The sequence below is a fragment of the Girardinichthys multiradiatus genome, chromosome 18, assembly GCF_021462225.1.
Source record: "Girardinichthys multiradiatus isolate DD_20200921_A chromosome 18, DD_fGirMul_XY1, whole genome shotgun sequence".
In the NCBI taxonomy this organism is placed as follows: domain Eukaryota; kingdom Metazoa; phylum Chordata; class Actinopteri; order Cyprinodontiformes; family Goodeidae; genus Girardinichthys; species Girardinichthys multiradiatus.
This window is the reverse complement of record NC_061810.1, coordinates 28,770,762-28,798,456: the sequence shown is the minus strand read 5'-3', so window position 1 is coordinate 28,798,456 and position 27,695 is coordinate 28,770,762. Positions and strand designations below refer to the sequence as shown.

Here is a 27,695-nt window from a genome sequence, read left to right as displayed (position 1 = left end):
GCCTTTGAAGTTGGGCTTTTATCTGCCTTTGCTCCTGATGGCTGTTGTCTTTGGTGCAGTGCTGTGTGCACCCCTGCTCTTTGAGCACTCCAAACATGTAACAAAGGCAAGCCCTTAGAGAAAAGAAGAAGAAGAAGAAGAAGAAGAGAAAGGGGAACTCTCTCTCCTGTGTTCTCACATGAATTCATAAATGCACAAACACCATTTACAACAGATTCAGCCGCAGTCGTTCAAATGCAGAAAGAAACAATTGCTGCCTCCACTGTTGTTAAAAACGGTGCTCTGTGAGATTGTTTAAAGTGTCCTAATTTGATAAAGAGCCAAGAGCAGGGAATGAGAGAGTAGTGCATTTGTCTCAGGGGTTGTAGTCGGGTAAATATAGCAACAAGACAGCACCAGTTGATATGAAGAATTCCACGGTGTCGAGTGGTGTTGTGACTCACCAGGCTATGAAGATCTGTGTGTGAGTCTGTGAGAGATGTATTTGGATTCATATGTCCACTGCAATTGATTAATTTTAATATAATAGCTCTTTCTCTGACTCATCCAGGTCTGTGTACAATAACGCCCGGTGTGAGAGCATGTGTGACTTAAGCAGGGAGGCAAGTGAGTGGGATATATGGCTGTGCAGAAGAAGAAACCAGTGTGGCTGGCTGGCTCCTGACTGGCTGTGTGGGGATGTGTGTCTTAAAGAGTGTGTTGAGAGGAGAGTGAGAGCTCATGGCCAGTCTCCATGTCTAATCAGAACACTTGTGTGTCCCCGTCTCATTGTCTCCTGGGCCCCTCAAAGCAAAGACCCTCCTCTCCACCACTATTTGCCACTCAGGACGAGCTGAAAGGCAGAAAGACCTCTCCACCTCAGATTTACAAGACCTAGGACTAGATGGTAGAAATATTTGATGTTGAAAGGTGTAAAAGTTTGAAAAACAGGATTCAAGTTAGAGTCCTTTTTGTATGACAATGATCACATCAAGGGTGATAAGCATAAAATCTAACCAGTGTAAACAACTATATTTACATAGTTGTTGACTGTTTAAACAATGTACAGTTACTGTACAGTTATTGACTTTCACAGTGATATTATTGTATTCTGATCAATCTTACACTGTGTAATCTATTCGCATCATGTTACGAATGCATTCTGGGAATAAAGATTATGTAATTTGATTTAACTTTCCATTAATCTGCATGGATATAACTATCCCTCAACGGTCAGGTTGTTTAGCAATAAATTTTTGTGGCCTACTCTCCTTGTTGGTGTCTGTGACTATCTGATGTTGCACTCATGATTGTGAAGGCTATAACATGGTCATAACACAGCATATATATATATTCTAACTTTTCGATGATATTTTGATTGATTTTGATAAACCTGCACTAGATGATTGTTCCCGGTGAGTTACTGTTAAAATAGCTGTAAATAATGGATGTATAGCTATCAAAACCTAACGATAGGATGAAACTGGCCTGAGAGTGGTGTCTTTACAAGCAAAAAATACATTTTGAAGTGAGAGAATCTGAGGAAGGGCGCGCCCCCGACTCTAATGTTAAAGCTCCATCGCGGGACAAGCATGCGCGCCCCCGGATCAGCACTTTTCCAGTTCCGTCTCCTCCATTTACTGGCGAGGGTTCACAATCAATAATTCAATAGTTTTGGCGTCTAAATCTTGCCCCAAACACCGAGGAACACACAAACACACCAGGCTTCCGTGCAGACTCGGTGAGATCGGTATTAATTAATAGCTGAGGACATTGTGTTTTGCGAGGAAAAATATCGGAAGAGTAATGTGATCTGGATTCCTATAATTATAGGCTTCCCGTGTCAGGTGTTTATTAAATGTTCAATAAGAGGCGTTTAAAGATGTCAGGGAATGAATCAGGCAAATTTGTGAGTCAAGTAAGACAAGCGTTAATGAATCTATTTTTGTACACAGCCCTTGGCTTTGTTTTCTAAGCTGTGGGTTGTCTGTATGTTTTTATTCATAATGTCAAACTTTAGGTCATATAAAAAAAAAAAAACGGCAGAAAACATTTGCATTCAACAGCGATGGGCAGAGTGCCAATTCAAGGAATAAAGATGTACAAGTTTTCTCTTTATTTGCTTTACGTTTTTAATCACCCGCAACATGTTGCGGGACAATAATGCAAAATGGATCAAGGCCGAGTCTAATTGTGCATTTATATTGTTGCAAGCCGAAGCCCATGGAATAATTTAAATTAAACATCTCGAGTTGTTTTAACTAATTATTAGGCCTCCGGTCCGGAGGGATTTAAATTCCAGCAACAATAACGCACTCGTTTTAAATTTAAATGTCCAAATAATAATACATAGAATAGATAGCATGCATTTATTAAAATGCTGCAAAAACTTTATCCTTGAGGTTCTGAACAGCTTCCTGTTGTATCTTTTATCTGCCTGTTAGCTTGTACTGGAAATGATCAGTTCTCTTCTCAAACCCCTCTATAAGCAAATTATGAATAATGCAGCGCTTTGGCAAGGGCGCTGCAACCCCCCCACCCCCAAACACACACACACACACACACACACACACACACACACACACCAGTGTTCCCGACTAAACGGACCTGTCACAACTCTGATGTTATCAAAAGACTTCCACCTATAAATTATTAAAAATCTATTGCTCTCAAAGCCTTAACTGATAACAACAACAATAATAACGATGCCTATTATATAGGTATAAAAATAAATCGAATCAATTGGAAAAAAAAATCAACTCATTAAAGAAAACTTTTGTTAATTTATTATAGGAACAAAAAAAAAAACAAGTTTTGTTAAAGTGGTTTCACGTTTCACATGTGATGGAAAAAATAAAAATAATTTCATGGTCATTCTTTTTTTTTTTTTTCCTTTAGAAACCCGTGCTTTTGTTGAGCTCATGTTCACTATTATAAAAAAAACATCAACATTACATACAGAAAGCACATGGTTTTTAATGCACGGGAAAAAATATACAAAATGAACAAATTTCCAACGAGGCATTCATAAAGCCACTAAATCATAAAAAATAATGCATGTTTTTTTCTTAAGTATAAACATATTTTACATGTGCCCGTACCGGTTCGCTTACAGTCAACTGTGTTAGAGATGGCATTTATTTATGAGATTTGCCTTCCTTAAAAAATAAAATAAAATAAAAAATCAGGGGGTGCAAATCACCTTGTAGGCTAAATATATGGGCACTGGCTCGAATTATGATTTTAAAAAACGCACATCTTGATATAATCTCAAATTTGTTGCGTGGTGCCCATTTCACCTACAGCCATGGAGGTCCACACAAGGTCAAGAAGGCCAAACTTTCAATCGAGAGGGAAGGACAGAGGATGAGAGGGGTTAGGAGTGGGATGGGGGGGAGTATATGATTCACAAACTCATGCAAACACTGCAGAGGCATTTTCAAAATGGACAAGAAACAGTGGAGGGGGAGATATTGTCCTTATTTTGACAAAGAATCTCCGCTACTTCAGCAGAGTTTTTTTTTTTTTATATTATGAGGCCAGCCTCTATATAGAATCGAAACGAAATCATAACAACAAGAATACATTATTTAAACAGGAAAAAAACGCAGAATGGTTCGCCTTGTTTGACAAAGAATCGACCGACCCAGCTGCATCCTGCTCCTCTTCCTCCTCCTCCTCCTCCTCCTCCTCCTCCTCCTCGGGGTATCTGTCCCTGCGTTGCCTTCCACCCCGTCCGCTACTTTAGGCGTCTGTGTAGGCTATCACGTCACAGTCTTTTCCATTGTCTTTCATAAATAGCCTATATTTTATAATTTTACTCGTCCTCCTTCATTGAGAAAACATAAATTACGTCCGTCGTTACTTTTTTGTCCCTCACTTCGAAGCAGTTTTGGTTCAGTGTCTCCTCAAGTCGCCTCATATCCTCGCTGTCACAGTCCCAACGCCGCCGTGTGTTTTTTGGCCTTCAGTCTCAGGTCGGCGATGCTGGAGTTCTTGCTCGTGTTCTTCGCCGCGGCGGCGGCGGCGACCACGGAGGCGGCGGAGGCAGACTCTGCCGCGAGCGTCGCCAGGGGCAACCCGAACGGCGGCGCGGGGAACATCATGTAGGGCGCGTGCGCCGCCAGGTGAGAGTGCAGATGGTGCTGCGCGTGAGCCACGGCGCTGTCCAGCTGCAGCTGCGCCTGCACCTGAAAGGAGAAGGGCGGCACGTTGCAATGACTATCCTACGGGACGGGACGCACGGATGGGGGGAGAGAAGGGGGAGAACATGCGTTAACTTTGCAGTGGGTTGGGTGCAGGATCATTTTCACCAGAGACTGTTGTGATTTAAGGCTGTGTTGTCAAAATAGTGGAAGTTCTTGCACGAATGGCCATCTATGTACCCATCTATTTTATATTTCATATGATGAATTTTATTTAGTGTACTCTTTCAATAATATGTAGAAGATGAGAGCTATAATCTGCCACTAAGCCTACATGGCCCCAACCTAATAATCAAAATAAACAAAACTTATATATATATATATATATATATATATACAGTTCTGGGAACAACCACTGCTGCATCTCTGCAAGCATGGAAGCCATGCTATTCCAGTGTAAACACAAACACACATCTTTCTAGTTAATGACGTGCTAATTCGGTAATCACCTGATCCTAAAAGTTATGTGAACGACTGGTGTGGAGAGCATGCTAAGTTGCATGGAAGTTCTGACTGAAAATCAGGGTCATTCCACCCATTACTGATCTCTGAACTCTTCCTCATGTAAAGGATAGGTACTGTTGTTCGTTTATTGTTGTCGTTTGACAAAAAACTGCTTTTTAAAAAGATATTATTAATTTGGCTGTTTGACCTTTTTGGTTCTAAAATGCCTAAAATAACAACATTTCGTCTATTTAAAGTTTGGTAGAAATGTTGTCATTATTTTGTAGAATAAAATGTTCATTTAACTGAAACACATACATTTAAATAGTAAAATCTGAGAATCTGATAATTTTTCATTGGTCCCATCGTTTTCTCAAGAGCTGTATATATGCAGAATTTTCACAAACCAGAACTGTGACCCAGTATATTTTAATTCAAATTTGACCCATCTATATTTTGTGGGGTCTACATCCTACGGTGGTCCTGATACCTAAAAAGCATTAAATGCAGTTTGTGTTTTCATAAATACAGTGAGGAATTCATAGTGTGTTTTAAATAATGCCTGTGCAATGTAAAAGAGTCTAGTTCGGGTTTGACCTTTGTATTTTTCTTATATTTTAAACTGGAGATGATCAAATACTGTGAAAAACTGTGAAATAGTCCTTTTGTTTTTCACCAAACGTTGTGCACAACACAAATGAGTTTCCACTCACCCATCAACTGTATATAAGCAATGGAAAACAACTGCTAACTTTTGTTTTCTTTTGTCCTGTTTGACAAAGTTGCACCCCATACATCTTAGCTCACATCTGAATTTCTGTTCAGCCCCTGATCAAATGTCATATGTAGCAACACAAAGAAAAGACTTCACTTTTAATTGTTTTACTGAGGACATTTTGCACAAAACTTTGTGTGATCCAGTTGCTTGAGAAAACAATGTCTTTTCTTATGCCAATACTAAATAATAGGTCATAAGATGCTTTTAATCGTCTGTAATTATTTAAAGAAAAGCCTCTACAGTAATTGCAGAACTAGAATTTTTATGCTTTCACAACATTGATCAATGTGTCCAAAACAAACATTAAGATGCAAAGTCCAATATTTCAAAAATAATGCCATATCATGGATGAACCTGCATGGGATAAAATACCCTATCAGTTCTGTTAATGAAATAATATTCTCCTCGCCAACTGTCTCACACAAAGTCTTCTAAAATGTTTGTTTTGCTCCAGTAATACAAGCCCAGAGATGGTCGAAAAAACATGAGAGGGAATTTTCCAATTAAGCTACGCTGTGTTGGCACAGTGTTCTCACCAGTGAGGTAAGAGTTTAGTTACACCCCCCCCCCCCCCCCCCCCCCTCTCTCTCTCTCTCACACACACAAACACACACACACACACACACACACACACACACACACACACACACACACACGCACACACACACAGACACATGGAACTGGATTCTCTGCACATAGCACTTGTGCACATCCTGTGCCAAGACAGCAGTCGGGGTTGGGCGGGTGGATTGGGGGCTGGGGGTGGTGGGGGTGATTGGGAGAGGGGGAGTGTCTGCTCTGTTTTATTATTACTTTTTTAAGACTGGAAGCTTCAAAGTTACTTGCCTGTTGGAATGGCATCCGTAAAGCCCCCACGTTGACATATGGCGCTACACGACAAGCTTCAAACTGATTCGCTGCTCCAATCAGGACTCCTGCGGAAGACACAGATGATAGCCTAATTACGAGAGGAATATTCAGCGCCACACAGGGTGAACTACACTGCATGATGAGTATTAAACTAGAGAAAAATGCCTACGTTTTACTGTATAAATTGTTCACGAAGAGTGAAATTTAAAGGAGTATTAAGGGTTTTTTTTTTCGGAAAGAATTGTACATTTAAAAAGTTAGAATGGGCCTGACGTTGCACAGAGCTGTCCTTAGCAACCATAGCAACCAATGTTATTTGGTAAACATGGAATACAGAAAACTTTAACTGTGATTTCTCAAGAATGGTAAAAATATATTGAAAAGCTGAATATTTTGCTAATAACATCATGCCTTGAAACATATAAAGTTTGAATTGCATCCTTGGCTGAAAATAAGTTGCAGCCAAGATAGGATAAGAGCACAAAGTTTATAAGGATTCTGAAGTTTCTTAATTTCTTTTAAGTGGAAAAAAATGGTAGAAAAAGTGAAATGTTTTTAAAAGTTTGAAAGATATAAATAGCAAAAGTCACAGCAGACATTTGCAAAATGAGCTGAATATTGCAGTAGTCGAATGGTTGAGATAGCACGAAGTATGCAGAAGCAGCTATGCCAAAAACAGAGAAACAGGATCACAATATTGTGCGTACAGAATAGATTAGGTGTGCCTTGATGTGTGAGAGTACCTTTATGTAACTGGTTCTCCTGCTTTCTGCATTTGGCTCTTCTGTTCTGGAACCAAACCTGCAGGGACAGAAATTAATTAGAGACCCGCTGATTGGCAGCTGCTTGTGAGGCCATGTGTAATTCCTCTCAAAGTGACAACAACCGCAGAAAAACAATATCCCCGAGGAGCACTGAAATATTAATGCTACTGTTTAACCCCAGATTTAAATTATTATGCATTCAGCCCTACAACGAGAAGGACATCGGGAAAGTAAAAGAAATAGGGTAAATGTAGCAAAACTGACGTCAAATTAATTAGGAGAATAGAATGACTCCAGTTGGAAAATGAGCAGGACTTTCTCTGGTATAATAAATAACCTTGTCAGCGCTGGTTTCATCTTTCTATAGAAGAGTGTCCCCGAAGAGTTGAATGGACTCTCGGATATTGAATTGCAGCAATGCTATCGTGGCTTTTTTGGAGATCAGAGCAAAGGGGGATCTGAGCGCTCATCTCCCTTCTTTCTCTGACCGCTGAAATTAATTACCCTTATCTGCAGAAAATCCATGTCGGAGGCATGCTTAAACGTATAATCACCGCTACAACACTTAGTCCACAAGAAGCGAGAGAGCGATAGCTCACATTTCTCTTCGGAGAAATTTAGAGAAACGCCTTGGAACGCGCATTAAACGGTTTATTACTATGATAATCCGCCTTAAATACCTCAGATAAAGCCTGGGCTAAAAAAGGCCACAATGCAGCGTGTCTGCCCGCAGTCTCTGTAACATTATGCCCCGCAAATAGTGAAAGCATGATTGAAATATCATATCGATTTGGCTGTCAGCTGGCTTCATTTATTGATCACAGTCTATGTCGTTTGGAAGTCCTTCTTGCGCACTAATTTATGGCTATTATAAAACCAAATGCACTGAAGTTGTTGGTGGAGGTAGAGCCTAAAATCACCTCTAAATAATATGTTGCATAAAAGATATAATACGCCTATGGAGATAAAAGAGATAGAGGCGAAAGCTGGTCTCGATTTGGATTGAAAATAAAACATAATTTATGCAAATCCCTCGAGCTGTGCTCCTTGTCCGGGACACAATGCGTCTTATTGGGGAGATTCCAGTTCAGGGCTTGGGGAGCCCCGCAAAAAGATGGTTTGAACTTATTTTTTTTTTTTTTTTGAAGGGGGGTGGGGGGGTGGACTTGGTGGAGGGTGAGTTTGGGCCGTTCATGATACAAAGAGCTTGGACATAAGGCATGGCAGTTATAACAAGTTATATATTAATTTTTTAATAAAACAGAGGGGAAAAGAGCTGCCTTCATGAGTATTGTCTCCCCACTGCTCGCCTTGCACATGTCTGAGTCCCCACCCACCCACATACACCTTCCACACCTCCCACCACTCATACTGGGTTTCTGCACAGATGGTCTATCCCTATGAAAATCTACTGATTTAGTAACACATATCTTGAAACTGCAAGAAATGTGGGTGTATTGTTTTGGTGCAATTTGGATAATGAAGACAAGATGAACAGTGGTGAAGTAAATAAGGACTAATTGAGACAAGTGACACGTTAAAATATCGAATCATACTGAGAGAAGGAAAATGCATTTCGGTGCATTGTCTTCACATTTTCTATGTAGATTATTAAAACCTAAAGGCACTAAAGGATTTTCTGCGCAAATACACAAATCAAGGCCAAGCAAAGCTTTCGTCGCTCTGTATCCACTGCATAATAATAAAATCCAACTAGAACAAGATGTTTACATCCTAAAGGCTTATTATGGAAAAATTCTAAGCAGGAAAGAAAGAAAAAGAAACAAATACACAATCGTGTTAGAACCATCCCCCTGTTAATTACTGTATTTATATTTACAATTAGAGCACCACATAGATCTTCGTGTGTATTATTATTTTTTATTATTATTATTATTACCTGTACTCGGGCCTCCGACAGTCCCAGTCTCTGGCTCAGCTCCTCCCGCATGAAGGCGTCTGGGTAGTGGGTCTCGTCAAAGAGCCGCTCCAGCTCGTTGAGCTGCTCCAACGTGAAGTTAGTCCGACTTCTTCTCTGCTTGATTTTTGTTTGCGTTTCATCCTCGATGGGCTTCGAGTCCTCTTTCCTCTCCTTCACGTCCGTGGTGCCTGCGAGAATAGCAGGGAACCACGATCAGCACCATGCACCGCGAACCTCTCCCCAAGGGGTATTTTCTTTTCTCTTTATTCTTAAAAAAAAAATAGGATTTACTGCACCAGATGGCACAGAGTTTGCCTTGAATCTGAACTCGTTATTGCAAAATGACATCCTCCTTCATGGAATAAAACAAAGCTCGCAGAATGCAGTGTGCAAACTGACAATACAAAACAAGAGTTGCAGCAAATGCGATAGAAATTGAGGAAGAAAGGGAAGAAAAGACTTGCCCTCTGATATCACACGGCTATCAGACCTCGGATGTTTTGTCGAGCTACATAAAGCTCTTTAATTATTAACCGTTTATAAATATGCAGCGCCGTGCCTGATGCCGGGTGTCTGATACATGCTTGTCGCGGTTCCGCTTTTAACCACGCTGCCCATGACGAACAGATGTCACTTTTACAAGCCTCCCAACTCTAAGATATCTTGTCCAGCGTGTTGTCACAAAACACAGGACAGAAACTACACATAAATAAATGCCTTAACTATCAAGAAAGGTTAATGGATTTTTTTTTTTGGGGGGGGGGGGACAAATTTACAATTTGCATTTTGGTGAAGGACTTTATTCTTTTTAGAATCTGATTTATTATATTTATTTTGAATTTGTCTTTTTCTGCACCTGGCGTGCAGAGCATTGCGTTCATTTTGGAAAAATCATAATAGAAATATTTCGTCCACCAGGATTTGCAAGATATTTATATCTGAGTCACATTGGATTTATCGTGAAAATAGGTTTTGTGACGTTTACGAACAGAGACACGGTTTAATTTCTATAGCTTACATTTGCTTAGGCTAAAATGCCCTTTAATAAAACAAACAGATAGACACTAAATAAATGATTCTGCAGATAATACACACTCGGTGGCTTTTAACTTTATTGCCTGAAACGAAAAAGGCCAGAATGCATTGTTTTGGGAAATTCCTGCCCATAAACGCCAGTTTGCTTAATATTTTAATGTAGGAGGAAATTGAGTCATTTCATATTATTAGATCCGTTTGTTGATAGTAAATCTTTATCAGGAGCAAATTGTTTTTGCCATTATACAAAAAGTGCAACGAAATTGCCTCACTTTTATATGCATTCAGTCTTTTCTCCAGTTTTCTGTGGCTGTACGATGTTAAACTTGTTCAAATGAACTATAAGAAATCTGGAAAGATCCTAAAAAGATCAACATGCTTAATAATAATAATTGAGCAGCAGTTTTGACTTGGGATAAGATAAATGAGTGATGTATGTCTAAAATTAACTTACAAAAAAACTCTCTAACCCTAACTATTTTCACTTTTTTTAGACAACATTTTAAAATATGTAGTGTTCTTGTCTGTCATTAGTTGTAAATGTTTTAACTTAGTTTTTATTTATAGCCTACCGTGTGCCTTTTTTCGATAAGATCCCATTTCCCTTCTTCATAAACCAGTTATAGCGCGCAGAGCCCTTACCGTCAATGAGTTTGGGACTCCCCGCGTCCCTGATCCTCTCCGGCCCCAGCATGTCAGTCTCCCTGCCCGGCGAGAGCGCCACGTTCCGGGCGACCGCGGCCGCCTCCTCTCGGCTCCCGGGCTCTGCGGATAAAGACTCCCGGCTCCCCGCTCGCGTCGCCCCGGTCTCCAACACCTCCCTGTAGGTTATCACTTCCTTCTTCTCCTTCACTTTCTGATCGAAGGACTTGGATACGAAAGCGGTGAGCTCTTCCATCACTGCTTCCTCTCCTCTTGGAAAAAACACCATACACTCACTCCCTCTCTCTCACACACACTCTCCCCTTTCGCTGCTTAAGACATCAATGGTGTGGCTCGCTGAAAATGATACAAGGTGATGCAAGCCAAACTGCGGATGAGGGTGGAAAAAATATATCTTCTCAGCCAATTCCTTCTCCTTTGGTATAGCGGAGTTGGGGAACCTGCTGGTGATCCTCTATTGAAGTCACAGCATTTATACTTTACGGCGCCTTGCCCCCTTGATCCGTGCAAATTACCTCCCCTCAGGATGCCGGGATGAGACCCCCTCCTCCTCCTCCCCTCCCCACACTCCCCTTCAATGATATGGGAGGAAAAGAGAGAGAGAGAGGGAGAAGTAAAAACATTAAGCAGCACCGCTGCTATTGGACATTAATCCAAGATTGACAAGAAGGACTAATTAATTTAATTACGCGCTCATTCGCCGCTATTGTCCTGAGTTAGTTTTTTAAACACCCGGGAGATGGTCATGGATCTCTCTTTCTCCCTCTTTCTCTCTCTCTCTCTCTGCAGGGGTGTGGCTTACAAAAATCCGAAAATTGACAAGCAGAGAGGGAAGCACATGGATGAGATGGGGAGTTCTTCCTCACTATATATCTCGGTGATCTGCGGGCGAGGAAAAATAAGACGCACAAGGATGACACGGAGAGGAGAGAGGTGAAAGCGGACCAGCTGGGGCTCAGAGGGCAGATGAGAGACAAGCGCCCGGAGCTTCAGATCAAGTTCAAGTGAACACATTTTGGCGTTCCTAAAAAACTTTGGCCTGGGGCACTGCTACTGCATCGCTTTCCGATTTATAAAAGAAATGTTATTATTACTATTATTATTATTATTGAACAGCATCCCATTGCGTTTCAAATAAATGATGTGCTGTTATAACCACTGTCATCATTAACCAGACTATATCGCTTAATATTAATCCTCACTGGGCCATTTTAAGCCATTATGGTGATAAACAGCAGATAAACGCTTAATTATAGCCTAGTGCCTACTTATACGATATGTTGCCATTGGGCTCACTAATTAAAGTTTCCAGCTCCGTTTTTTTCCTTCCTCTTCCTCCTGAAAAATGTGTGAGAATAAATAAACAACTCACTTGTGGAAAAGATGCTAGCCTATATATATATATATATATATATATATATATATATATATATATATATATGCAGATAAGCAGAAATTAAGTGGGATAATACAACTGGATTTAAAAACCGCCGGGATAGATCTGATGATAGAAATTAAGCATGTTTATTGATATTCTATATATAAAGCCCCTTTTCCACACACAGAGCCCGAACAATTCCCCTAATTAATTATTAACGATGCTTCAGCTCGAAGGCATTAATTACTATTTATCCCGCCGCATCTGGAAGCATGGATGTATTCAGATAGCGTTAAACTGATTCTTTTATCTATTTGCAATGCACACTCCGATTACTTTGTTTCTCATCAGCTATTTACAGCCCGTGCACGCTGTTGATCCATCAGTCGGTATATAATATTGCTCGTTTCACCTTCAGCTCCGGTGTGTGTTTTTAAACTTCATCCGAGTAATTAATTATTCTACTTTACTGCAAATTGCCCGGGTGCTCTGCCTTTAAGGCTGTGAGTTGTTATTTTCTGAGCAGATGAGCTCACGTAAATTCTCGTTGACGTTTTTCAGATAAATATGCATTGTTCAAGTTATTGGTAAATTAGAGGTATGCCAGATCAAACCAAAACGCACAAGCTCAGAGTGCTGATGCACACACATATTTTTTGTGTTGTGCATTCAAATACATTCAAAATTGCTGCTTCTTCAAACTTTTTAGATATAAATTTCAGGATAATTATTCTATTCAGTGAATTTATATGAAGCTATCTTACATTAAAAGTAACCTTAAAGCAGCTTGCAAAAACAAAAAAGTCTAATTCAAATCAAGTTACATGCAGTCCAATTTACAGAGCAGGCCCAAGAGATATGAAAACTAAGCAGTTGCTTTGGGCCTCCAAGCCAACAGGTGTCCTCCAAGAGCATTGAAATTTTCAGGCTTACAGAAGTATTTGTTTTTATACAAATACATCTTGAGTTATTATGCAAAACAAAACGATTCTAGATATTCAAAATGGTACATGTGAATCAGTGTGATCATACACAATTTTCTTATCACAATATTTTCTTGCTGAATATTTTAGTGTTTTTGGGCTGCAGTTTTTGTGCATTTTAGAAATTAGCTAGCAGTTGTACTGCGTTTTAGAAGTGGGGCCTCTGATTTTAAACGTTTAGCTAGCTGTTTATGTGTTTTAGAAGTAGGCAAGTAGTTTTTAGTGTTTTAGAACTCTTGGCGTTTTGTTGTATTTTACAAGAAAATAAGCACAAATAGTACAATAACCTAAACATTTAATATTATTGCACCTTAATTAAGGTTTTTAGATATGGCTTTCAGCTGAGTTAAATCTTTCCAGATTTTTTTACATAGAGATAAATTAAAGCAAAATGCATTCATGATCAGAATGGAAAAAACCCATAAAGGTCCAATGCATTCCCATTACATGCGATCTGATTTTCACAGCCAGCCCAAAGCATATGTTAACGAAGCAGCTAGGGCCTCCAAAGTAACAGGGGTCCCCAGAGAGAACTTGAATTGACACAAAGGTCAAATTTAAAATATATTTTTTTGTACAAAGAAAACATCAGTGGATGTTATGCAAAGAAAAACTTGTGATACTTGATATTTTAAAATATATGTAAAGCTTTTTTTTTGTATATTTTAGCACACTGATAAGGGCTATCAGTTTTTACCTGCTATATTAGTAGTAGTTTTAATACGTTTTATTGGGCTTGCTGACTTTACGCATTTTAGAAGTAGGCTGGAATTTTTGAGGATTTTCTTTTACATAGCACAATATCCTAAACTGTAGAGGTAGAAGGACAAACTATTTACATCTGTGTCAACATTAAGAAAAAATACTGGCTTCCTTGAAATTGCCTGAAATTGCCTTATTATTTTTCTGAAAGAACGGTATGAAGATCAAGGTGCATTCTGTTTGGGAGGTTTCATCATTTTCTTAGTTAATATCAGATATTTATTTAACAGAACTTGAAGCATTTTTGACCTCACACTTCTTATCTTTGGTGCTATCAATGTAAGGTGGTGTGTTTCAAAACTACAAACATTTGACTGAAAAGTAAATAAATGTAAAATCTTTTGTATCGTATTACTTTTCATTTGTAAATTATAATAGTGTTTGTGTTAGACATACATTGTAAGAATTTAAACATGGATAATATCACGAAAATATTTTTTCAAATGTAGATAATTGGAAATGGGAAACAAAAATGGAAAACAAATTGAAATTACAAACAACAAACAGCTGCTGTTGGAGTGAAAACATGATATTCATATAAACCAAACAATGAAAATCAAAATATGTAAAACGATTCAATCGATTGTTCTGTGTTCAACTCTTCATTCCTGAGTTCTATCGATATTTCCTTGCTCGATGAGTAGAGCCTAGTAAGCAGTGCATGGCTCCAGTTGTGGGGAATTCAATGGTGTAAAAGAGAAGAGCGCGACGTTCATTTTCAGGTCTCTATCTGTTTTGCTACATCGACCTTTAAGGTGACATTTACCTCCAGAAATGACATGCAAACAAACCGTTAAGAAGGTCAAAGGCTTCTCTTAAAACGCGGATGTTTTGAGGCTATATAATTTCAGCTAGTTTGGTTAGCACAGTTAGCCTGCTTGTTAGCCTCAATACAAATCAAGGAGATCCATGAATCTTACAGGTTTCATTGCATTATGACACTGTAGTGTCGTTGCTGCTTTATCGATCATATATTTGACACACAGTTTTCCTCTCTAAATGCGGCTGTTATTGAGTGACAAGTTTCAATCAGGGCGGAAGATGGCTGAATCAATGTCAACATTGTGTATAACAGCTGTTTTTGTGGATGTGCAGTTGATACTCCGGGTTTGTTTCAGCATTATTTTACCGCACCTCAACCCTGCTCCTGTGTGTGTTATCCCAGCTAACCGATAGCCAGCATGGGTCGGCGCTCCTCTGACAGCGATGATGAGAGTCGGAGCAGGAGGAAGAGAAAACAACGTCGCCGTTCATCTTCCTCCTCCTCTTCCTCCTCGTCTGGGAGCCGGTTGAGGAGTAGCCGCAGCAGGAGATCCAGCCGGAGGAGCCGTTCACGCTCCAAAGACAGAAGGTGAAATATCATTACATATTTCCAGAGGAGGCAGGGAGGGAGACTGTGCCATACAGCAATGGTTCAAGGTTCACCTCCAGGTGACTGCTTGGTGCTGATGCTGCTCATGAACCTTAATTTAAAAATAACAAGAAAATCTTAAGCTCACACACTTTTGGTCTTAACACAATAAGCAAATGTATGGTTTAATTGATCAGTCTCTGTTGCACAGACAAATCCATCCATCCATCCATCCATCCATCCATCCATCCATCATCCATCCATCGATCCATCCATCCATCCATCATCCATCCATCCATCATCCATCCATCCATCCATCATCCATCCATCCATCCATCATCCATCCATCCATCCATCCATCCATCCATCATCCATCCATCCATCCATCCATCCATCCATCCATCCATCCATCATCCATCCATCCATCCATCCATCCATCATCCATCCATCCATCCATCCATCCATCATCCATCCATCCATCCATCCATCCATCATCCATCCATCCATCCATCCATCCATCATCCATCCATCCATCCATCCATCATCCATCCATCCATCCATCCATCCATCCATCCATCCATCCATCATCCATCCATCCATCCATCCATCCATCCATCCATCATCCATCCATCCATCCATCTTTCTTTTTTCCACATGTTTTACTTGGTTATAATACATCTTAAACATTGTGTCTCTCATTTGCCAAAATCTGGTGTAGATCAGGATGCAATAATGATCATGAGACAACTCTGTGTATTAGAGGTGGGGGATAAAATCTGTATTACTATGTATCCAGATGCAGATGTGGACAATTAGGAATAGATTAACAAACCTCAAACCAAGATTGTCCGAATGGTAATCTGTAACCTTACCTTGAGGAATGCATAAAGTGAAAACTGGGACCCGGACAGTTTATGGTGAGATATGACTGTAAATTTTCTACCAGGGGAAAAAAGAGGAATGAAAGAATGGAAAACTAGCAATAAATCGATAACTTATCAGTAATCCATGCTGTTTTTTTTTTCTTTGTATCTTTTTTTGGTAAATCACGCCTATGATTCCCTCCCATTACTGTATACACTGGATGGTTCCAGCGTACAATAACAAAGATGTTGATAAATATGGCAATTGGAAACAATCATTTATATGCCTTTCAAAAAATACAAAATAAGTATCATGTATCAGACAGCAGTCATATAATAGAAGTGCTGAAAAAGGTTCTGTGTGACAGCCCTCAGTTACAAGCTTATGGTGCTGCAGAGTACAATATTAACCCCAGTGCACACATCCCCAATCTCCCACTGAAAGGTCCTGCTAGCCAAACACCCCGGGATGGGGAGCTCCTGCATGGTTATGGCTTTGGGAGTTTACGTCCTTTGATTCTGGTTCCCCATTTTAGCAGAACACTATTATTATTAGACGTGCTTCGGAAGAAAAAATCAATTTAAAAGCCACTAATCACGCTTTATATAGAAATATATTGTTTCCAGATATCCCTGTGTAGCTCTGGCTAACTACACAGTAGTGATCTGCAGCTGGAGACTTCTCTAATCTCTCCAAATCTCCCTACATGCTGGCCATGATCTTATGATATTAAATGTTCTGTAGGGTCAGCAATTAATCTCACACAAAGTTTAACATTCATATAGGGAATAGTCCACACTGACAAACAGTGCCTTGCAAAAGTACTCACCCCCCGTGATATTTTGCCCATTTTGTTACATTCCACAAGGTTATTTAAATGTTTTTTAATCTTAGTTTATGTGATGGATCTGCACAAAATAGTCAAAATTAATTAACATAAATGAGAAAAACATGGGTAGACAAATAATTAAAAAAACAGAAAATTGGCATGTGCATATGCTCCTTCCAATTACCTTCAAGTCACATAATTAGTGAAATGAAGTCCACCTGTGTTGCAATCTGAGTGTCATATAATTTGTCACTATAAACAAACATTTTCTGACAGGCCCCTAAGGTAGGTTAAGACACCACTAAGCAAGTGGTGTCACACCATGAAGACCAAGGAGCTCTCCTAACAAGTCAGGGACAATGTTGTTGAGAAGTACAAGTCAGGGTGGGGTTATAAAAGAATATCCAAATCTTTGATGTTCCCCCAGAGCACCATTAAATCCTTCATTATCAAATGCAAAGCACACAGTCCCACAACAACCCTGCCAAGAGAGAGCCACCTATGGGGTAGGAACGCTGTCAAAAACAATGTGTATGTAAAGACGGAAATGTGTGCATATTAGTCAATAGTTGTGCATAAGTAAAATCCAAAAGAGGTATTGTATATTTTCTCTATAAGAATACAAAATAAAATGTGACAGCTTCAAGAAATTACAAACACAAAGTTCAAGTTTACAGTTATGGTTTATTCTTTATGAATACAATATGCTATAACAGTTTGTGAATACGATTTCTTTTCTATGAGAATCAAAGAATAAACCACAACTGTAAACTTGAACCTTGTGTTTGTGATTTCTTGAAGCTGTCACATTTTATTTTGTATTCTTATAGAGAAAATATACAATACCTCTTTTGGATTTTACTTATGCACAACTATTGACTAATATGCACACATTTCCGTCTTTACATATACATTGTTTTTGACAGTGTTCTTACCCCATAGCCACCCACCAAAACTCAGAGACAGGGCAAATAGGGCATTAATCAGACAGACAGAACAGAGATCAAAGATAACCTTGAAGGAGTTGTAGAGTTCCACAGCAGAGACTAAAGTATCTGTCCATAGGACCACAATAAGACATACACTCCATAGAGCTCGGCATTATGGAGGAGTGACCCAAAAAAAAGCCACATTTTGAGTTTGCCAAAAGGCATGTGGGTGACTCCCTAAATGTATGGTGGAAGATGATCTGGTCAGATAAGACTAAAATAAAATTTTTTGGCCACAAAAAAAAATGCCATGTCTGGCACAAGCCCAGCACATCCAATCACCCCCAAAACATCCTCTCAGTTATACATGTTGGTGGCAGCATAATGCTGTGGGAATTTTTTTCAGCAGCAGGGCCTGGGAAACTGGTCTGAGTTGAGGGAAAGATGGATGGTGCTAAATACAGGGATATTCTTGAGTAAAACCTGTGTCTGTCTGGAACGGAGCTTCACATTCCAACAGGACAAAGACCCAAAGCATACTGCTAAAGCAACACTCGAGTTGTTTAAGGGGAAACATTAAAATGTGTCGGAATGGCCTAGTCAAAGTCCAGACCTCAGTCCAATTGAGAATCTGTGGTTAGACTTGAAGACCGCTGTTCACAAGTGAAAACCATTCAACATGAAGGAGCTGGAGCGGATTTGGGCAAATTCCAAGCAAAAACATGCTAATCTAGTTGAACTCTAGCTTTTCCTCGATCAGCTTGGTCTACTGGTAAACAAGTTAGATACAGAAAAATCATTATCAGAAAGATTATAATTGTTATATATTGCATTGTTCCTGTTTTATTAAATTGATCAGAACCGAAAATTCCCAGTTTTTACAGTTCGTAAACACATCAACAAACAGAATGCTGTCAGATATCGATCAATTATTGTAGCTTCAGAGTGAAAAGAGAGAAAGGAGAAAAATTTCAAGACTGATCTTGTCATCGCAATACATAACAATATGAACATTTTCTGATGTTCAGCCCTATTTTGTGTGGGTTCTACACCTTAGGAGACCACTAAGAGTGGTCTGAATCGGCAGGTCAGGGGTTAAAAAAACCTGGAATCAGTAAGTAAAAGGCTGATTGGTGCATGTCTGAAACAAACTCCACATAGAAAATTCCCAGCCAGGATCTGAACCCCAGACACTCTTATTGTAAGGCAGCAGCACTTACCACCAATAACGTTTACAGCCCAACTTTTTTCATGTAACAAAAATGTAGAAAAATATACCTGTCAGTTGCAGTTACCTTGAAAAAAGATCTGATTAGATCAGAATAATATAATTTCGGTAAAAACTGAATGAAATCATAGTTGAATTTGACTACAGTAAAAAAAACTTTTGTAGACTAAATATGCAGAGCATTTATAGTTTTCTATATTTAAGATATATTTTCTATATTTTTTGTGTTTTTTTTGGCTTTTTATTAACCACAAAGAAATTATATGAATCACAAATCAAACACAGTGTTTAAATGTTTTTCCCTTTTTTTGGTGCAAACATTCATTGTGAAAAATGACACAGTAGCAAATTCCACTTTTTAAGAATTTGTCAGTAATGTAAATTTACCTTATTGAAGTCTAAATCTATCACAAGTATTCTGTATCACTCTTTTGTTTAAAAAATATGCCTCAAACACATGGATAAACAGTAGTAGTCACATTATTTCAACAGTCAAATGAATGAATTGATCTGAAATTTATGGATGGTAAATTTGTTAACATTTCCATTATAATTAATTAGCTGAAATAAATGCAGTTGACTTTTCTCTTTTGAAAATCGTGAACCCTTATTTTAGTCGGAACATAAAGGTTAACAATATTTTGTCTCTTTTGAAAGTTTATTCTGTAGTGGCTAATGACTGTATCTCCTTATTTACGAACGGGGAAATATCCAACTAATATGTCCAACTTCCGGTTCAATGTGCGGCACTTCCGTTTCATCACTTTCCTGGGCTAAAAAACATAAGCTTGGCGAAATTTGTAAACTATGTCATGGGAAAAAATGTTTCTTGTGGAAAGAAACTTGTTGTATTAGCCGCTACAGTGAAAGTAAGTCAGCTAGCCAGGGACCGGGAGCCCCCGACCGGAAGTATCAAACAAAATAACGTCAATTGACTGTGTCCATATTTCCGTTAAAAAATATGATATCCTTTCCCTCATCCTTCTACCTACTGGCAACTCCATCCGTTCATCCATGCTGGATGCTCATACTCTGTCCGTCCATCCATCCATCCATCAGCTGCCTTAGTTGTTCTAACAAGGACAGTAGGGGTAATTATTTATGAGACCTGGTCAAGGTCCATTACCACTGATGGGGAGTCATTGCTTGCCTGCACAAATGAGCTCTGTGTGGACAGTGTAAGCCCTGGGACCAAAGTCCCTCATCTATTAGATGCACATTTTGATCAATTAACCAAGACCTTGTATTTGTTTCTGTGTCTCTGTCGAAATCCAGTTCCTTTAAATAAACTTAAAAAGGCCACGGAAAGTGACCTCACTTGTGGTAAAACAGAAGAAGGCTTATGTTCTGGGTGGGTGACATCATGACCACAAAATTAACATGTATATGTAAGGAGAGTGATTGTAACCGTTACCATTTATGTGTCTGTGTGAAAGGGAAGCAAGATGGTGAAAAGAGAGAATACGAGACATGGCAGCTGATTTGTAACGTGTTACCTAATAATCAGCTGCCATCTAAGAGTTTTCTATGAAATGTCCCCAGAAATATGGTTACACTGTTGTTTTCTGTGACATTATGTCTGAAAATGCATGAGCAAACACCATCTCCCAAGGAAACCTCTGCTCGCCTGTGCGTGCGTTTCCTCTGTAGGATGTGTGAAGTGGTTTTGAGGAGCAGCTGTGGATGTGATTTCATAAGGCTCTGCTCTCGGGATCCAGCCTTTAGAATACTAATGGATCTTTGCTGCGCTGCTCTAAGTGGTACAAATTTGGTTTGATAGTTCAGCCTCTGAGTTATTTGTGTTGCTAGCCTTTTTCTCCTCCTCTTCTCTATCTTGCCAAGGTCCCACAGGAGTAAGTGTGTGTGTGTGTTTTTCTTTTTAGGATGCACTTTGGAAGATTCGGTTATTTTTGCTTTGGTTGAACAAAAGAGGAGACTCCAGATAATGAATATTGCACAAACTGTTTGCGGGGTACAAGACGGAGGTTTCTGCATTTACATTCACCCCGTCAATGCCTCCTACTTCATGATATCAATAGAAACATGGTGTTAGCGGTGTTTGGGAAAACAGGCACTACACACGCTGCTGTTGCTGCATTGAAGAGAACCAAAGGGCCCCTGTGGAGGAACTGTAGTGCAGCCAGCACGGTTTTGCCGCCTTGGGCCACGGATGAGAGTTTTTACTAATGCAAAGTTGCTATCAGAGCTGCTTACTTCTGAAATTAACAGCTGAAAAAGATGCAGCCTGTATTTTTGTTCAGAGAAGGGTAGAATTTCACTTCAGCTGCAGGAAACTGGTTAATAAAAGACAGGGTTGTCTTTGCAGCCTTTAACAGTTTTTCTTTAGGACTGCTCTGTATTTAGCTTCATCCATCTTCCCATCATCTCTGATCAGCTTCCTTGTCCCTGCTGAAGAAAAAGATCCCAAACAGCATCGTTCTTCCCCCATTATGTTTCACCTTGAGCATGGTGTGATGTGCAGCGGTAGATTTCTAACACACTGTGATTTGAATGTAGGCAAAATAAGTTCAGTTTTGGTCTCATCTGACCAGATCACCTTCTTCCATATGTTTGCTGTGTCCCCTACATGTCTTGTATCAAACTTTAAATGGGGTTTCTTTTCGCTTTTCTTCAACCTTGGCTTTTTTCTTGTCACCCTTGTATAAAGGCCCACGTCTGTAAGTGGAAGAATAATAACTGTCCTGTTGACAGATCCTCCCATCTGAGCTGTGGATCTCTGCAGCTCCTCCACACCAGTTCCTCCATGTAATTTAGGGGTACCACACTTTTCAGATTTTAATTTTTGTAAAAAACCATGTAATATATCCCTTCCACTTTGTGCAATATGGTAAATGTACTGAGTTAATATAGCACTTCTCTTGTCTCTACCGACCACTCACAGTGCTTTACACTAAAGCCACAATTAATCAGTCGCACTCACAAACGTGCACACATTCATACACCGATACGCATAACAGTAGAGAACTTGGGCTTGAGTTCCTTGCTCAGGGACTCACCAAGATGTGGAAGAGAAAGCTGGAATCCAACCCACAACTTTTGGGTTGCAAGAAGACTCCTCTTCCCACTGATCCACAGTCGCCCGCACGCTTTACACTTATGCTCTACTTTATGTCAGTCTGTTACCTAAAATCTTAATAAAAAACTTACATATTAGTCCTTGTGGAATTGGAAATGATCTGCAAACCACCGTCCCTTGCTGTTTGCCTGCAGTTTTAGTTCAACAGTGGGCATTGGTAGAATTAAATCCGTTTTTACATGTCTGTCCACTTCAGGAGAAGACGGCGTTCCAGCAGCAGTTCCTCCCAGAGTTCGTCTCGCAGGAGAAGGAGCCGAAGTGCAGACAGAAACAAGGGAAGAAGCCACCGCTCACACAGGTCTCGCAGCCGGGACAGAAGGTAGCAGCACAACGAACACTTGCGCAGGAGTTAACTCTGCTTTATTTACCTCATGAAGTCAGGGAGATGAGGTTAGGAGCTTTATCTTTGGGTGTTTGAATCCACAGAAAAGTCTTTTGGAACTTAACTGTGACAAGAACACACCATTTTAAATTCTTCCTTTAAGGTTTTCATGGAAACCCATTTGTGAGTATGGCGTAGTTATGGGTACATGTACCTGCCCTTGCTCTGTGTGTGTGTGTGTGTGTGTTTGCGCACATGTGTGATAATGAAGCAGAGACACAACAGAGAAACAGCAGCACATATGCACAGCTTAGTCCATTCTGTCTGCCTAATACAGCTCTGCTTTCAGTCATTAATGCAATTACAACATTAGTAAGCATACCTACAAGTGTGAAATTTAATTATTATTCTAGTATTTCGCTCTTTTTTTTCTCTCAAGGACAGAGACATTCATGCAAAACTGATGTGTAAACACCTGCACACACGTCACATGCAAACACACACATATGCATAAACACAGAGCCATAGCGAGTCCAATATCCCTTCCAGAAACATAAAGAGAACGTCTCTGTGTGTGGTGATCCATGTCATTAGCATCACTAATCTGTTGCTAATGAACCAGTAAACTGTTCAATCCCTCACACACACACACACACACACACACACATCGTCTGAAACACACAAAAACATGCACAGATGCACAATCGGGAGAAAGGTCATAATATATGCGCGAGCAAGGCCTTTTGTTTACTTGTGTTTGGCTGCGGGGGAGAGCAGAGATCATTTTAATCACAAAAGGGAAAACTGTTTTAATATCTTCATTACAGAGATTTCAGGATGAATGGATTATGCAACAAAGATGCTTTGACACGTGTGGTTGATGGTGTCATGAACAGACACCACACTTCCACTCTGCAGCCACAGAATAGGCAGCGAACTTCAGCGCTGAGGGGATTCAGACGAGTGGTTTTGTTTCAAGCGTTTGTGTCTCCCTGCTATCTGTGGTTTTGAGTCCTTGACTTCTCCAGAACCGATTAAAACGGCAGTGCAAAGTGGTATCGCTGGTGTGTTGTAAGATGAAAGGTGGAAGGGATATTGGGAGATTTAGGACTACAATCAAACACATCGGTGTTTGCAAAATGCTGCGCTGTGATTAGGAGGGCTCCGTTGTGTAATCGGCTTAACGGTGAGCGAGGAGCAGGTGGGACGCCGGGTTGGTAGAAGAGAGTATATTGGGGTGCCATGAGGCTGAGGTAGGGAATGCAAAATGAGAGCATTAATTATAAATTTATGCGGCTGAGCGAAGGCAGCTAGTTTGTAGGTGTAAAACGCTTGTTTTTACCACATGTGGTTCCGTTTTTGTCTGCTGTCACACTTGTCCTGCCATGGATGTTGATGTATCTAAAAATGTGTTTTACATAAATGTAAAGCTTAAAGAAATGAATAACATTTTGTGAAACATTAATTATATGTGTTGCTGCTGATGTTCTACTGTGTTAGGATGGGGTATGTTGCTTTCTGCATAATGTCTCTGTCATTGCTTTTCCAAACTTAGTGATGCCCTAAACATCTATAAATTGGAGTTCAATTTGATTCTCCCAAGTGGTCAAGAAATATTTACCTGAGTTAATCAGAAAGTAGGTCGGGCTGCCATCATTTGTAGCTGTTAAAGCATTTGGAGTCCTGAGGTGAGTGACTCTTCGAGGGCGGGAGTAACCAAAGTATTTTATTTTTTTTCCAGTGGGAAGAACTATGTTGAAACGCAGCACTGCTTAACTCTCATATGTTGCTGTGCACTACTGGTCAGCTGACTGAAGATAAGGCCCATGTAGTTTTCTTTCTCTTAGAGGAAAGAGAAAGTCAGAAGTTTAGAAATATTAATTGCTTCAAAAACCACAGACACTCATGATGTGGAAACTAATGAAGCACCACCCATCACTCTTAACTACAGCTGATAAGCTATGAGTGGCGAATTTTACAGCTAACATCCACTTGTTATACTTCTCAAAAAGGAGTGATAATATAGGAAAAAAGCATTTGATAATTAACATAACATTTAATATTTATATTTATTAGTTTGCTCGTGCTCATGCACCGAATATACAATTGTTATATTCTTTCAAATGGAACACAACTATAACATGCTGATATTAGAAATGCTACTGCAAAATCTGATCTGCTCAGGTAGCTAGGCTGCAGTCGGCTGCTTAACCGACATAGTGGTTGTCGCTTGTCCACTGGAGACTTAAAACAGCGTTGCCATATAAAGTGTGTTGGGTGGTGCTCTTTTAATTTCCACACCATGGCTGTCTGTGGTTTTTGCTGCTAGAGTCACTTCATAATGGAGAAATTTCGGAACATGTGTGGTAGCCTTCTTTCAACCAGCTTACTGGCAGTGTGCAACAAAAGGTGGATGAGGGACAGCGCTGTGTTACTCGATGCCCCATACCGCTGTGGAAAACTTCAGTCCCTCTAGCACATTGTGTAATCAAAAAGATTTAAGCTTTTTTTTTAAATAAATTGTGTTATTATTATTATTTTGTATGTTTTTAAGTAATTAGTTGTTTTTTTTATCTTGATACTGGTAATTGGATCATGCATAGTTATGCATATGTTTTTTAATGTTTTGTGTGTGAACTTGTATTTTCTTTTTTCTCAGGGTTATCCCCCATGAGAATCTCACCCATGCCTGCTTACACTGATCTGCAGTAATCTCCTGATAGGTTTACATATTATCTGACTGCTGCTTGGTACAGTGGGGAGAACAAGTATTTGATACACTGCCGACTTTGCCGGTTTTCCCAGTTGCAAAGCATGTAGAAGTCTTTAATTTGAATTATAGGTACCCTTCAACGGTAAGTGACGGAATCCAAAACAAAATCCAGAAAATCACATTGTGGGATTTTAAAGAAATTAATTAGCATTTTATTGCATGATATAATTATTTGATAGCCTAACAAGCAGTAAGAAGTCCTGCTCTTACAGGCCTGTTAGTTCTTCTTTAGGAAGCCCTCCTGTTCTCCACCCATTACCTGTATTAACTGTATAAAAGACACCTGTCCACAAACTCCAACCACTGCACAATGGCCAAGACCAGAAAGCTGTGTACGTCATTAAAATGCAAATTAATTACTTTAAAATCACACAATGTGATTTTCTGGATTTTCGGTTCAGATTCCGTCTCTCACAGTTGAAGAGCACCTATGATAAAATTTAAAGACTTTTACATGCTTTGCAAGTGGGAAAACCTGTACAATCGTCAGTTTATCAAGTACTTGTTCTCCCCACTGTATATCATATCTCTTAATTGTTCCAACTATATCTTGCCTTCAGTACTTAATAGATGTGTTTTATGTGGAGAAATGTTACCATTTGAAGCCTGTACATCCATGTTGGACACTGCCAATCCAACACCCTGCAAGTTTAATGAAAGCAACTAGATGTGCACAATGCTCTGGCACCATGACCACGATTTGTCAGGGCTTTGTGTGTTTGTGGGTGCATGTGTGGATAAAGCTGCGTTGGGTGGCTGAAAGGCTCTCTGATGGATCAGAGGAGGATTGAGTGGACAGGACCTCGTGATTGATACCAAGATAGGATATGAGGTGCTGCCTGCCACCCTATACCTGGCCACACAACAGCCCAGCTCTACCTTCAAAATGCGAAGGAAATAGGAAATAGTGACAGGAGAGAGGAAAGAGAAAAGGAGATGAAAAGTTAGAGGAGAATGGGAAAAGTGCAGGTTCAGTTGGGAAAAGCGAGCAGCATAGGCAGGAAGAGATAGACTTGACAGGGATATTATTCAGAAGAAATGAGAATAATAACGTTCCCACGTCAGAATATTCCAGGAGGAAAGATTAGGACCACAGTTGGCCGATGCGGGTTGAAGTGAGGTTTCTTATTACCCTCTTTTCGATCTCTCTCCTTTAAATAAAAAATAGAGGGATCCATGAAATAAGAATAATGCTCCATCATGTGTTTACTATTTATTGGAGCTACCTGCCTCTTTTCTCTCCCTTCCTCCTTTTATTCCTGCCCTCAATCAGAGAAGTGCCAGATCCCCCAGAGGCAGTCAATCTTGCCCTGAAATGTAAAACAGACAAGAGGAACAGATTACCTATTTGCCATTAATGTTTATTCTCTTTGATGTGAGCAGGCATATCAGGCAGTGTGTGTGTGTGTGTGTGTGTGTGTGTGTGTGTGTGTGTCGAACCGGCATGTGGGAGGCTGATTGAGCCTATGCACGTATGTGCAGATTTCCGTGAATGCATTCTCATACTGGCATAAGGGGGGGTATAGTCCACTGGGGGAGAGCAGTGTGGAGCATGGCAGCTGCAGCATACAGTGATCTGATCGCAACAAAGACGACACGGCCTCTCATCACAGCCGGATCACAGGCTCTTCTTTGGGTGAGCTCGCCGCAGCATTGTAGTGCTCGGCTGTTAATGGCGACCGCAGCAGGGGTTAAATGTGTGTGGCTCAGTCAGTCAATCCCATCAGTTGCTCATCCGCAGCAGTCGGACAGAGTTAATGGAAGGTGAGGAGGGATTTCTGGTACAACAAACCCACTACTTGACCAATCAGGTAGAAGCTGAGCGCATCATCCCTTGTTAGGTATTCACACATGTGCTCATAGGTTAGCATTTACTTCAGGGGGCGTACTTACTTCATTAATATTTCAGAGCTGTGTTGAGTTAGCAGGTCAGAGTGCTGGCGTCAGGGTTTGGCCCTGCTAACACTGGAGTACCCTCATAGCCAGGTTGCTGTCTCCAGTCAAAGGAGAGTGAGACCTTTAATTATCAATCTTTCCCTTTGGGGAGACTACAAACTAAACACATCATCCAACACACTGGATCAGACATCCAGATTCAGGCACCTGTGAAACTCAGAGGTCACAACTAGGGCCTAGTTAAAGCAGAGATAGTTGCTGACATAAACTGGGAACAATAAGCTTTGCCGAATCTAATGATCTAAATCTATTGATTGTACTAGGATCAAGTTTATAACATATTTTTAAAAAAGTTGACTAACTTTACACAGAGTTTGAACATCCCACATTTTCCTACAATATTAATTGTTTTCTTCTTTCATGTTTAGATATTATAATGAATACTGATGATTGTTTTGATTAAATTCAAAACAAGTGGCTCTCAACAATAAGTGACTGTCACATATAACCAGATTTTAATGTAGACTTAACACCTCTTGCATATGAGGAAAATGAGATCTAATCAGAATTGTGGTATTGAGGTACATAAACATATGCTTAACTTTATTTCATATAATACAGCCC

General features: G+C 39.9%; 2 protein-coding genes across 5 annotated transcripts in view; one reads left to right on the top strand and one right to left on the bottom strand.

The window, feature by feature from the left end:
• Positions 1 to 2,742: 2,742 nt before the first annotated feature.
• Positions 2,743 to 11,162, bottom strand: shox2 (short stature homeobox 2). Of its 2 annotated transcripts, none has more exons than XM_047391943.1 (5): positions 10,639 to 11,162; positions 8,941 to 9,149; positions 7,020 to 7,077; positions 6,253 to 6,341; positions 2,743 to 4,169 (listed from the first exon to the last, which is right to left on the bottom strand). In XM_047391943.1, the coding sequence occupies exons 1-5, from the start codon at positions 10,925 to 10,927 to the stop codon at positions 3,912 to 3,914; spliced, it is 903 nt and encodes a 300-aa protein (XP_047247899.1). In that variant the 5' UTR covers positions 10,928 to 11,162; the 3' UTR covers positions 2,743 to 3,911. The 2 variants fall into 2 exon arrangements, with proteins under 2 accessions (XP_047247899.1, XP_047247897.1); XM_047391941.1 differs by having other exon boundaries at positions 2,743 to 4,205; positions 10,639 to 11,160.
• Positions 6,280 to 27,695, top strand: part of rsrc1 (arginine/serine-rich coiled-coil 1) — a 202,031-nt gene continuing 180,615 nt past the window's right edge. Inside the window, exons 1-3 of one of the 3 annotated variants that reach the window (XM_047391940.1) lie at positions 6,280 to 6,398; positions 14,948 to 15,133; positions 22,277 to 22,399. In XM_047391940.1, the coding sequence (XP_047247896.1) occupies positions 14,964 to 15,133; positions 22,277 to 22,399 (293 nt within the window). In that variant the 5' untranslated portion in view covers positions 6,280 to 6,398; positions 14,948 to 14,963. Of the gene's footprint in view, positions 6,399 to 14,396; positions 14,538 to 14,947; positions 15,134 to 22,276; positions 22,400 to 27,695 lie in introns of those variants that run through there. The other 2 variants (XM_047391938.1, XM_047391939.1) reach the window with 2 other exon arrangements.